Source organism: Adiantum capillus-veneris, chromosome 16 (assembly GCF_014529385.1).
Source record: "Adiantum capillus-veneris isolate H3 chromosome 16, ASM1452938v2, whole genome shotgun sequence".
Classification (NCBI taxonomy): Eukaryota; Viridiplantae; Streptophyta; class Polypodiopsida; order Polypodiales; family Pteridaceae; genus Adiantum; species Adiantum capillus-veneris.
Genome location: NC_140946.1, coordinates 4,242,110 through 4,254,375, shown reverse-complemented (window position 1 = coordinate 4,254,375; position 12,266 = coordinate 4,242,110). Strand labels below are relative to the sequence as shown.

Here is a 12,266-nt window from a genome sequence, read left to right as displayed (position 1 = left end):
TGGGGAGCCTATATTGCTGCCTAGATTAACACCCACTATTAGAGATTGATGATGTTAGTGGGGATGTATCATTTTGTCAATTATGCGGAATGGAGCTGATGGTTTGTTGTCTTGTGGATGATTACTGTGAACTTACAACTTGCACTTTCCCTTAGAGGTGAATTTGGGCTTTTTCTGATATATGCACGCTGGTATGTGTTTGTAGCAAATGTCTTTGCAAGTGCACGAACTCAAGCTGATGATTTTGTGTCTTGTAGATGATTACTGTGAACTGATAACTTGCACTTTCCCTTATAGGTGAATTTGGGCTTTTCCTGGTTTCGTTGTATATATATGCATGCTGGTGTGTGTTTGTGTATGTAGCAAATGTCTATGCAAGTGCACTCACTCTCATGTGTGCTCCAAATTAGTTACAAAGTTGAGCAAAGATTGCGAATTTCATGTACCATGTTTATTTTGTAAAATAGTCAATATTTATTGTCTACTTTGTGACATTGCTGGCTTTTTTCCCTTTGTAAACCAGAATTGGTATCACACCGTGAGATCAGAGTACGGCCATTATGAAGACATTTTTTTTGGGAAACTTAAAGGTACATAAATGAAATGCTTTTTGAACACTTCAAATTTCAATACTATACAATTACCTTTCTTATACCTCTATTTACTTAACTCTTCTTGGTGTTAAGTGGCACAAGTTTTCACTCTGTAGAGGCCTTATTTCAATGGAATTATGGTTGCTTTAGGTCGAGGCTCGAGGCAATCTGTTTCCACACAATGGTGTGTGAAACATTGGTTGTGTCCACGCTATACAACATCATCAAGATTTCCAGCTCTTTTTCAATCAAAAGTATTCACAGCATGTGGGTATATCAAGGCTTGTTTACTTCAAGTATATAGCAGAGAGTTAGAGGATGCTTTACTTCTAACGAGTGTGCAGGAACGAGAAAGCGATAAGTCATGGTTATGTACTTTGCATGTTCATGGGTGCATGATTGCAGATGATCTAGGGTAGCGTAATGCTTCTCTGTGTTTTGCTGGTTCAAAGCTTTAACATACATATTTAGTGAGGGAATTGAGGTAGAAGAGCATTTGCTGATTATGGTCTGCCTTGATAGTGATCACAATCTATGGCTAGTCTTTTGTGCTGTGCTGGCTGCCCATATGAATTGGCATGTTGGGTCCTTTAGGTTATTTTAAGGGACTGCCCATTTATGATGCAGCTGGTAATGCTGCAGTGGCATGAGACACCACCCATAGGTGAAGAGAGACTGGGCGCTTCACTTGTGTGCTTCTATTGGGGCACTTGCTGATTATGGTCTGTCTTGATAGTGATCACAATCTATGGCTAGTCTTTTGTGTTGTGCTGGCTGCCCATATGCATTGGCATGTTGGGTCCTTTAGGTTAATTTAAGGGACTGCCCATTTATGATGCAGCTGGTCATGCTGCAGTGGCATGAGACACCACCCGTAGGTGAAGAGAGACTGGGCGCTTCACTTGTGTGCTTCTATTGAGGCACTTCACCCTAGGGGAATCTGCCCATATTTATAGATCACCTCCCATTTTGAGCCATTGGTTCATCTCTTTGTCTTCATTAGCGTCAGTTTTTATAGGCTGCCTACCCAGGCGGCCTTCACTCGCCCCTCCACACAGGCAGCTACCTGAGGCATTGCACTCACATTTTGTCATTTTTTGCTGGTGCCCAAAAAATGCCAAAATGTGAGTACAATGCCCCTCCACACAGGCAGCTACCTGAGGCATTGTACTTGCATTTTGGCATTTTTTGGTGGTGCCCAAACAATTGCGCCCCCCTCCCCTCCCGCCCCCCTCTTCCCATTTCTCTCTCTCTCTCTCTCTCTCTCTCTCTCTCTCTCTCTCTCTCTCTCTCTCTCTCTCTACCTAAGGGTACCGGAAGGAGCTAGAGAGAGAGGTATCATGGTTGTACTTACTGATCGTATAGACTTTATACCCCTAGAGTTGAGAGCTCCATTACTCATGTACCCAGGTGGTCTTTGTCACTAGGAGGTGTTGCCTTCTTTAAATATGTACTACATGTATTTATTTACTTTATTTTTGCTTGTTTTCCCGCGGAACCCTTGAAAAGGTGCAAGTAGACATTGCATGGCTAGTGTGAAATGGTTGCAGCGAAACGGGTTTCTCACATTGGGAATCTAGGTCGGTCAATCGGTGACTGGTCGGGCCAGTTAGCACTGAATTCTTATGAGAATATGGAAGCATGCGTGCGCCAAAATGAATTGTGGGCCACTTGGCAAGTCACCGACAACTTAATAAGCTGGAAGGGGCTATGAATTTGCCATAAGGGGCATAGTGGATACGTGTCAGTAGGAGAGCAACTTGCAAGCCAACACACTCCAGAAGGCTGATTCCTAGCTGGGGGCGCCCAAAAGAGAGAGAGGGGGCTGCATTTTCAGCTTTGTGAGTGGCTTTTCAGGTTTGAAGCGTTAATGGAAAGCTTGTCTTCTTTCCTTGCCTCATGTAGCTTGTACGCACGAGTCATGTTTTTTGCCTTCACACTACGTGCAAAATTTTGAAGAGGCATTCATGGCAGGATTCTTCTGTTTTCTACATTCTCCTTGTATCATTACGTATCATTACCCAAGTTTTGATAGACCAACATCACTTGAAACGCGTCCATTGTCTAGTGTATCTGTAGCTGAACTATCCTGCTCCCTCCGCCATCAGCATTTGGCTGGCCCCTTGGGCCTGGGGCTGTTTGCTACGTTTTGGACAGAGTGTTTGTTGGGTTTTTACAAAACCTGGCGGCACATTCACGATTGCAACATTCATGTGATGATTCTGTGTGATAGTAACTACTGAAATTCACTGTTCAGCAGCATTTTCAGCCCTCTGCATGTGTGTTTTGTTGTGGACTGCGGCAAATGCATGCGGAACTCTTTCCTGTTCTTGCTGTTTTGTTGCTTTGCAGTTTCTTCTACCGAAGCAGAATAAATTTTAGGATTATTCTTTCTTGATTTATTCATGATTCCTTTGATCTCGGGTCTGGTATTTCTAGCTGGTGCCTTCAGAGGTGTCTCCCGAGGAGTCCAGACTTGTGGGCACTGGGTCTATGCGATATACTGTGATATTGAGCAGGCGAATCATTGAGCAGATGTGATTGCTCATTTGGGTCTGAGGGATCTACTTGTGATTTTGAGTAGGCCAGTCATTGAAGAGAGATGACTGCTTAACTGGCTTTTGGGCTCTTTATGTTTCCTTCCAACCCTGCCCCAATGCTTTTCCTGCCCCTTTATCGTGGGTTGAAAAGTGGGGTGGAGCAGGCGTGAGGTTCGTGAAGGCCATAAGGCAATAGCTGGGGGCCAGTGGGTTTATTCTGCAGCAGGCTAAGTTGGGGCGGAAGACTCTGCCTATGGAGGGACTGTGGCGAGAGGTTCTGTTAAGGAAGAGAAAAGATTCTTTCAGAAGCTTAAAAGATTGAGCCTTTGAATGCTTACAATGAATGAAGCCTTTACGCTTGAAAAAGCTGCTTCAGATGTGGGACATGTTTGCACTATCAACCTCTCTCTCTCTGCTGCTGCTCCTGCGCGCGCCACTGCTGTTGCTCCTGCGCGCGCCACTGCTGCTGCCCCCTGTGCGTGCCACTGCTGCTGCTGTTTCACCCCCTGCGCGCGCCACTGCTGCTGCTGCTGAACCCGTTGTAGCTGACCTGTTGCGACCGCACGCTGCCAAGGCTGTAGCACTTGCCGCTGCCTCACTGTGGCAGCATTACCAAGTGCACCAGGCCCGCTGCCCCCAATCTCTCACACACGGATACATACCCACACACACACTACACACATACACGCATACACACAAGTACTCCCTCTCTTCCCCTTCTCCCCTCTTCTTCACAATATGAAGAGAGGGTAGTTACGAAGACGAAGACAGCCATGTCTTCCCCCATCATCAAGACGCCGGCATCGACAATGAAGACAACGTTCATGCTCACGAACAAGAGGCTTGCACAATTGGAGAAGGACATGAAAGAATGGCGGATGGAGAGAGAGATATGGGAGGAGGAGAAAGCCACCCTCATCAAGCTATGGAACGAAGAGAAGGAGGACATGAGAGCGGAAATCCAAAATCTCAAAGAGGAGAAGGAGAGAAGGGAACGGGAGAACGGGAAGGAGAGGGAGAGATGGAGGAAAGAGCAAGAAGAGATGAAGGCACAAATCGATCTCCTTCATGCTTCCATCACATCCCTCACCCCCGAAGAAGGAGAGATTAAAGAGGAGGCTAAGGAAGCCCTCAAGGAGGAGATCACCAAAGCCCTCACCGCAAGCATTGAGGACAAATTAGAGGCCACCAAAGAAGGATGGGTCGAAGTGGTCAAAAAGAACATCAAGAAGGTTGCAAGAGAGGAAGCCCAAAAAGATGAGGTACTCATCGTACACACAACCATCGAGGAGGAGAAGATGCGACAAGCTCGCCGTCTCAATGTGCGAGTGACCGGCATCAAAGAAGAAGAAGGGTCTACACCCGAGAGCGATGGGAAAGCTTTATGCAAGAAAGTGGGATACAAGGAAGAAGAGATCCCTTTCTCCAAAGTTTGGAGAGCCGGCAAAGATCCAAAGAAGAGAGCTCTCATCCTCCAATTCGCCTCCGAGGAGTCTCGAACTTCTTTCCTCCGAAAGAGGGTCATCTTGAGAGGGCTAGAAGGCCCCCCGATTTATCTTGATGATGACCTCACAAAGATGCAACAAGATCACCGTCGCGCGTGCATGCCTAGAGTCCACCAAGCCCGCAAAGAAGGGAAGAAGGCAGTATATCGAGATGGTAGGTTATCATTGATGGCAAGACCATCGCATAGGGACTCGCGGCCTGTGGGACACACGAGGAGATTCATGTCACGGTTTGGAATTGCAATGGAGACCTATGGACACACCCAGAGAGACTTGAGGAGGTGATGAGAGGTCGAGACATCATTCTACTTACAGAGACACACGAGAGCCCAGAGAGAGGGCTACCACGGATACATGGATTCCAGTGGGAGTCTCTACATCGGGGGTGTATGCGCCAGCACACCACTCGTGGCTCAGGAGGAGTGGCCATACTCTTTAGACAGGGGCTTCACAGTAGACTACAGATTGTTGCCCGGGACCCACAGGCCCGCTACATGTGGATTCGCCTCGAGCTCTCACGAGACAGGATCGTCTACATTGCCCTTTGCTACTTTGCTCCCACAGGCTCCAGATTCGCCCCTATTGAGCAGGAGTCACCGTATGCATGCCTCACGGAGGAGATTATGGAGTACTCCATACTGGGTGAAGTCTTCCTTATGGGAGACTTCAATGCTCGTACGCGTAGTGAGCAGTGTGAGGCATATGACCACGAGGACCCAGAGGCACTACACACCACTCACACAGGACGCACTCCCCCCCCCGGGACTATGCCTCAGAACCGCTGGTATGATGATGAGTGCAGAGAGCTATACCGACGCCTCCGCGCACAGCGAGCCTTAGGAGAGATCACAGAGAGAGAGGCCAGACGGCATATGAAGACGCTGACACGCCAAAAGCGGCGAGCATTCGAAGAGGCACAGGAGCTTGAGCTATACCGCCTATTCATGAGCATGGATAGCGCGACAGCATGGCGCACTCTACGCGAGCCACGTCCGACTACAGCTATTGAGGATCCACAGATATGGCATGATTATGCAGAGCGACTTTACGAGGTGCCAGGACAGCCTCCTATCCCAAAGCCACACGAGCCACGCCCCACGTGCTCCTCCTTCTTTACAGCACAGATGGTAGAGAGGGCCATACGCCGCATGCAGCACAGACGATCAGCTGACCATACTGGATTACAGAGTGAGCACATCATTTATGCGGCCTCCACTATAGCCCCGTTGATTGCACATGTCTTCAACCGGGCTATAGGGGAGGGCTTCCCAGAGGAGTGGACACAGCACACCATAGTGCCTATCCACAAATCTGGCGATACCCTGGATCCAGGGAACTACAGGACTATCATGATTGGCCACACGATGGCCAAGCTATATGGAGCAGTACTTGAGGCACAGCTCAGCTGCTACGCAGAGATCGAGGGTTTACGAGCTCCAGGCCAGGCAGGTTTCAGACGAGCTTTCTCCACCACTGATCACATCTTCGTTCTGCGCTGCCTCATTGATGGGGCAAAGGCGCGGAAGAAGAGGCTTTACTGCTGCTTTGTGGATTTCCGCAAGGCCTTTGACACAGTCCCACGCGAGAGACTCTTCCAGCGCCTTCACAGCATTGGGGTACCAACAGAGATGATTTGGGCCATATATGCTCTCTACGAGAAGGTGACGGGTCGAGTTCGTTGCCCAGGCGGTTTTTCAGAGACCATTGCTAGCACCATTGGTGTTAAGCAAGGATGCCCACTCTCCCCGACACTCTTTGGGCTCTACATCGACGAGATCTCCGACTACATACTGCGAGCAGGGGGAGAGGGGAGCGACTTGGCAGGTACTCCGGTCCACATCATGTTATATGCTGATGATATTGTGTTGATTTCAGAGTCACCCGAGGGCTTGCAACGCCATCTTGAGGCCTTGGACGAATTCAACACACACAGGGGGTTGACTGTGAACCTTGGCAAAACCAAGGTTATGATCTTTCACACATCCAGTGCAGTGAGGAGCGCTGCCACCCTCACAGCAGCAGGAGGAAAGGTTGATGTAGTCACCTCCTATGTCTACCTTGGCATCACATTCACCAGCTTACCAGGACCCTTCACTATGAGGCAGGCTGCTGCTGATAGGCTCACCCGAGGATATGCAGCTCTGGCCATGCTAGAGCGGAGATGCCACCAGGCACACTTTCAGGAACCCCGCACGAAGGGGTGGCTTTTCGACACCTTAGTCACCCCGGCCTTGATGTACTCGGCGGCAGTATGGGCACCAGGATTGACAGCTGACCAGTGGACACAGCTTGAGAGGCCACAGGTATGTATGATCTCACGCTTGCTCCGCAGCAAGAAGACAGTGCCACATGACATTATTAGAGCCGAGCTCGCCACACCACCCATGGTGGTAGAGGCACTATTCCAGACAGTCTGCTTCATCCAGAGGATGAGAGAGCTACCTCCTGACAGACTTACTCGTAGAGCATTTGAGGCAGCTATACAGCTATCAGAGAGTGGGCATGAGAGAGCATGGTACTCACAGGTCAGAGCATGGTTTGAGGGACACGGTCTTGACATGGAGAGCCTACCACCATTCCAGTACGACCCCCACTCACCATATGTTCACCTCTCTCGCAGTGAGAGGAACTTGGTACTGAGACATGATCTGTGGCAGCTATACACTAGGAGAGTCTGGGAGTCACCTGGCTTGGGGACGAGGATGTCAGATTACAGAGACCAGTTTCTCACCATATTGTCCGGGGGGTTCATACAGAGACCACGCTACATGGACACATATATGCCACATAGCTCACGGGTGGCGATTGGTCAGCTGAGAGTGGCTTCACACAGGTTAGAGATTGAGATCGGGAGACATACTGGTGTTCCCAGGGAGGAGCGCGTCTGCAGAGCCTGCACAGAGGAGGTGGAGAGTGAGGAGCACTTTGTATGTAGATGCAGAGCATACACTGAGATCAGAGGCAGGTATGAGGCCCTATTCAGAGGACAGCCCACTCTCCGAGAGATCATGGACTCTCGAGATCAGAGACAGCTCGGACGGTTCTTACTAGAGATACAGAGCCATCGGGACACACTACTACAGCCACACACAGCTACACAGACAGAGGGGAGACAGTCGCAGCTCACAGACTTCTTTCAGAGGATTACCGCCCCTCCCCCACCAGACACTCAGAGGGGAGTGACACTCCCACAGGCGGAGGTGAGCCGAGCTAGACGACGACCACGAGTCACAGGCTACAGGGGCGCGAGCTCCCACCACCGACAGATCGAGGAGATCCGAGCCCGGGAGCGCCGTGCCACTGAGGAGCGAGTGGCCCGGATGAGGGCCGACCCGACAGCTTTCATCCGGGCAGCCTTGGCACCAGACCCGCCCATGTACCACATCTTACATCCCCCCATTAGTACAGGATGGAGCTAGATAGCTTGATGCATTCTCATGATTGTACTACCTTGAGCATATAGACATGCATATACCCCTAGAGATAGAGCTCCATCCCTCCTCAGATACCCCACTACCTACACTCAGTTCAGTTTTGTATCAGTTTTTGTTTCATTTGTCTTTCCGATAGACGGATGACATACACACCATGTACGTTTGATTTGTCTCATAGGCCGATTTCGACCTGACATAGACGTTAAAAATCTTTCTTTCTTTCTTTTCTTTCTCAAAGAGCATTAGAGGGTAATTGATTAGATGCTCTCTACTTTGTGGTTCCTTACATAACTATTTTATAACAACAGGTCTACATGAAATTATCTTGAATCGTATCGATCCGCTCTCCTCTTGAACTTGGTGAGAGACTTACCTTCCTAGGTGGGAAGAAGATTATGATATTGCTAGAATAGGACAAGTACAAGTGCTCTTTGAGGAAACTGATTGGATGCTCTCCACTTTGTGGTTCCTTGAAAGACCGGCTTCAAATAACTATTTTATAACAACGGGTGTAGATGAACTTATCTTGAAGCATCATGCCTCTTCTGTATTGATAGGTATTGTTAGGATCATGCTGATGGGCAGAGGCAATGTGGCCATTTACCTTTCCTTGGACTCCTATGTTATCATTCTAGCAGAGTTTTCTGAGACTCTAGCTGCAAATTCACAGATCTGTAACACTCCAACCTGGATTTGTCAGCAGTTAGAGGTGGAACCATTAGGGAGCCCTTCAGAGCTTCGATTCACTGCAGGAGATATTTCAGGCGGTGGCAAGAGGAACAGAGAGCCCCTTGTTCTCTCGATTCTGCTTTCATTTGGATGTTTTCTCTTCTATGGGAATGCCTGCTGGCTTCTTGGCTGGATGTCTCTGGATATATCCAAAAGCACAAGGGAGAGATGGTCTTTTCCTTATTGATTTGTTCTTAGAGACATTATCCATCTCTCTTAGGATTTGAGTCCAATACCGATGTACACTTGTATGCCTAGGACGTTGCAGACCAATGCTAGGAGGCTTCTATGGCTGAGCACATTTATTACAATGAAACTTGGATGCATATTGATGTACTTCCAAGATTCGAGTCTTTTGCAACATCAATGTCTCTCGAGTCTTGTCCGCTGTGTTCTAGTTCTCTTTCAAGTTCAAGTGTGCCTCTACTAAAGCCTGCCTTTTATGATGGGTGAGTTTCCCCGTCTCTCTCCTGACTTTTTGCTGTGTGATGATCCCTAATGCTCTTAGGGTAGGGAGGAGTGAGTATGAAGCTTTGCACTCGTCATTATACCTTCTATTTTGAGGCATAGTTCCAGATCTAGCGGGCTATCCCAAGTGTCATTGACGAGGGACTTTGTGTAAGGATTCTAGTGCTAATCCTTAATTAAGTACTTAAACTCATGATTAGACTTAAGAAACTTGAACTGAAATCAGAAACAAGACTCAGAAGACTCTATGCTTGATTGATTGAATGACTTCTTGAAATTGAGTACAATAGGCTCTTTATATAGGAGACGAAGAGACACAAATGAAAAGACACGTCTTTTGGTGAAGAGACATGACTTTAGACGTAAAGGCACATCCTTTTAGCGAAGAGCTGCAACCATTGGGCGAAGACTCGCACCCGTAGAGGGAAGGGGTATTACCAGTCGTTGAAGGAGTGTGGCTTTTGGCAAAGAGACACGTCTCTTGGGCGAAGGGGTGTGCCCATCCAAGCGTAGGGGTCCTCCTTGGCATGACACTTCGTGTATCTTCAACTAGGAGTAGATGTAATACTGTTAACATAGTCACAATCGTGATATTCCCTCCCTCTTTAAATAAAACCCAGGGTAGTTGTAGAAACTCCGGGAGAAGGAATGTATTGTTGTAGTGCTTTTGCATCCAAAGCTCTTTCTGTTAAGTCCCATGTCATGGCACTATTATTGATCATGACTATTTCGCCAAACTGAAAACTGATCATATATGCAACTTGATAAGCGCCTTTGTCCAGGTCTTTTGTAACTTCGAGCTTTGTCCAAGAAAAGATTGAATCTTTATCTGCTTCAAGTGAAATTATTGGTAAACTCACTTGAGTTTTCTGTTGAGTGATGACCACTGGTGGGAAATCTGTAAGGTATTCCATTGGTTTGTCTGGAACAGTAAAATCCTCCTGAAGGCATGTCGTAGACTGAGACAGAGTAGTGTTTGGAGGTATATCCATCTGTAAAGGTTTATCCATAAAACAAGTTCTGTCCAAAGAGTCAATTGCAGCGACTGAAGTCGTGCTGCAAGATTCTGCATCTGATTTATCCTTTGCGTCGTTGAAGGCAAGAAATGGAGTCTTCAAGTTTGAAGAATTATCATTCACCATAGCATCTGGTATTTGTATAGAGACAACGACTGTATTCTGCAAGGGTGGTGACGAGGCGAATTTTCCTGCTTGGATCACGGCCAAAGAAGGAGTTATGTGCTTGTTGGTTGTCACATAAGAACTTGAATCTCTCGAATCTTCAGCTTTCTCAGCGGGTATTAAGGCTTCCAATTAATAAGGGGGAGGTCGGGGGAGCTGTTGCCTCTTAGACCTCTGAAGGATCCTGTAACCGGCCTGTTCAATCCAAAAAGGGCGGTAGACTTTACTTTAAACCTTGATTTAGCTTTCACCCATTATTAGTCGTCTATTTTACCTGTACTTTCAAGACACAACAAAGGGGAGAGGGATACAGGCTGCTAGATTGCATCTGTATGAGTAGACCGACACCAGATTGGCCCCTAACTTAGGCGCCCCTTTCGGTATTTCTTTATTGTTCAAAAGAGGGAATAAATGCTGTGGATCCCTACAAGCTGCCCCGCACAAACTCGGCTGAATTTCCACTGTTCCAGCCCGATTTTGGCAGCATAACTGTACTAGAACCCTTCACAATCAGTATTCCCACGCATTGGCTGACTTTCCCGACGCATACGGGCACTTTGCAAAACCTGGCGAGAATCTGCAGCATGCTGAATTCTCTGTTTTCAGCCCTGAAAATGCGCCAGATCACCTGTATAGCGGTCCCCTTGCGTCCCCGAACCTCCTGGGGGTATTAGGGTCCGTTTAGGGCCAAAACCCTAAACCTGCAAAAATACACAGCAGGCTGTAATTTACTGTTTCGGGCTCCGTTTCGCGTGCCGGTCGCATCCGTAGCAAGTCCTCGAGCTCCCGCACGTGTAGGGCTACTTGCCCTTTGAATCGGACGAGATTTCTGACGTGAAACCTCTCGGAATTCACCTGTACCTGCGGGGGGATTAGCCGCTAGCTAATCCAGTACCTGTGCAAGAGGCTCTTGCCTCGGCAATCGCGCATGAACCCACACAATTGTACATTGGTCAAATGAAGAGCCCACTAGAGGGGCATAACATACTGCCAAAGGGGAGAGAGAGGGCAGTGCGTAGCGTGCAGGGCATCACTCCTGGCACCGCACTGTGCATAAGAGGGAAAGCAAGCACTCCATAGCTCTTAACCTGTGACAAATCTGAAAATGAGGCTCTCCCCCTCCTAAATTCAGCGCCACTTCTTGTTGCATGAGGCAAGTGCACCAGAATGTGCCACTTGGCACATTTACAAGCATTTTCCCATTTCGAGGTTGCCGCCTAAAAATCTCCCAACCGGTTGCCCAGTTGACTTCACGGTAGAGTAAGAATATGTTCCCCTTGTCATTCCGGAGGTAATGACGTCAACACATTTTCAGGTCCCAAAATAGCAGTTCCCTAAATTTTAGGAGATGCTGCCATTGTATCTTTCTAGGTCATCCGACCCTCTTTGTACACTGCGGCCACATCCAGAACTGAAATGTAGCCTCTGTAGCAAAGGATTCCACTTTGGCTAGTCAATGACCCCACTTGGCTAACCATAGTTCTTGTCCAACCTTAGTGCTCTCTTGCCCTCAGGCCTGGACTCCCGCTGGACAGTTCCACACTAGCTATGCAATGCACGGCAGTTAGATTTCCCGAGGGGTGTTTCCAAAAAGTGAAAGTAAATAGATAATAAGAAAGAAATCAACAAAAAGGATAGATAGTAGTCACACACTGGTGACATACCCCCCTCTTGAAATCTCAAACGTCCTCGTTTGCATCTATGTCGTACATGCTTACTGTCAACACTGATGTATTCAACACCTGTCGACACATATACGACACATACATGCTAATTGTCAACCCTGGTGTATTCAACACCTCGTCGACTCATGTAT

The 12,266-nt window shown here is 48.0% G+C and overlaps 1 protein-coding gene across 2 annotated transcripts in view; it reads left to right on the top strand.

The window, feature by feature from the left end:
• Positions 1–12,266, top strand: part of LOC147438471 (RGS1-HXK1-interacting protein 1-like) — a 124,335-nt gene that overhangs the window by 48,621 nt on the left and 63,448 nt on the right. For both annotated transcript variants that reach the window (XM_086484571.1, XM_086484570.1), the window contains exon 2: positions 524–590. In XM_086484571.1, coding sequence (XP_086340697.1) covers positions 524–590 — 67 coding nt within the window. The remainder of the gene's footprint in view (positions 1–523; positions 591–12,266) is intronic.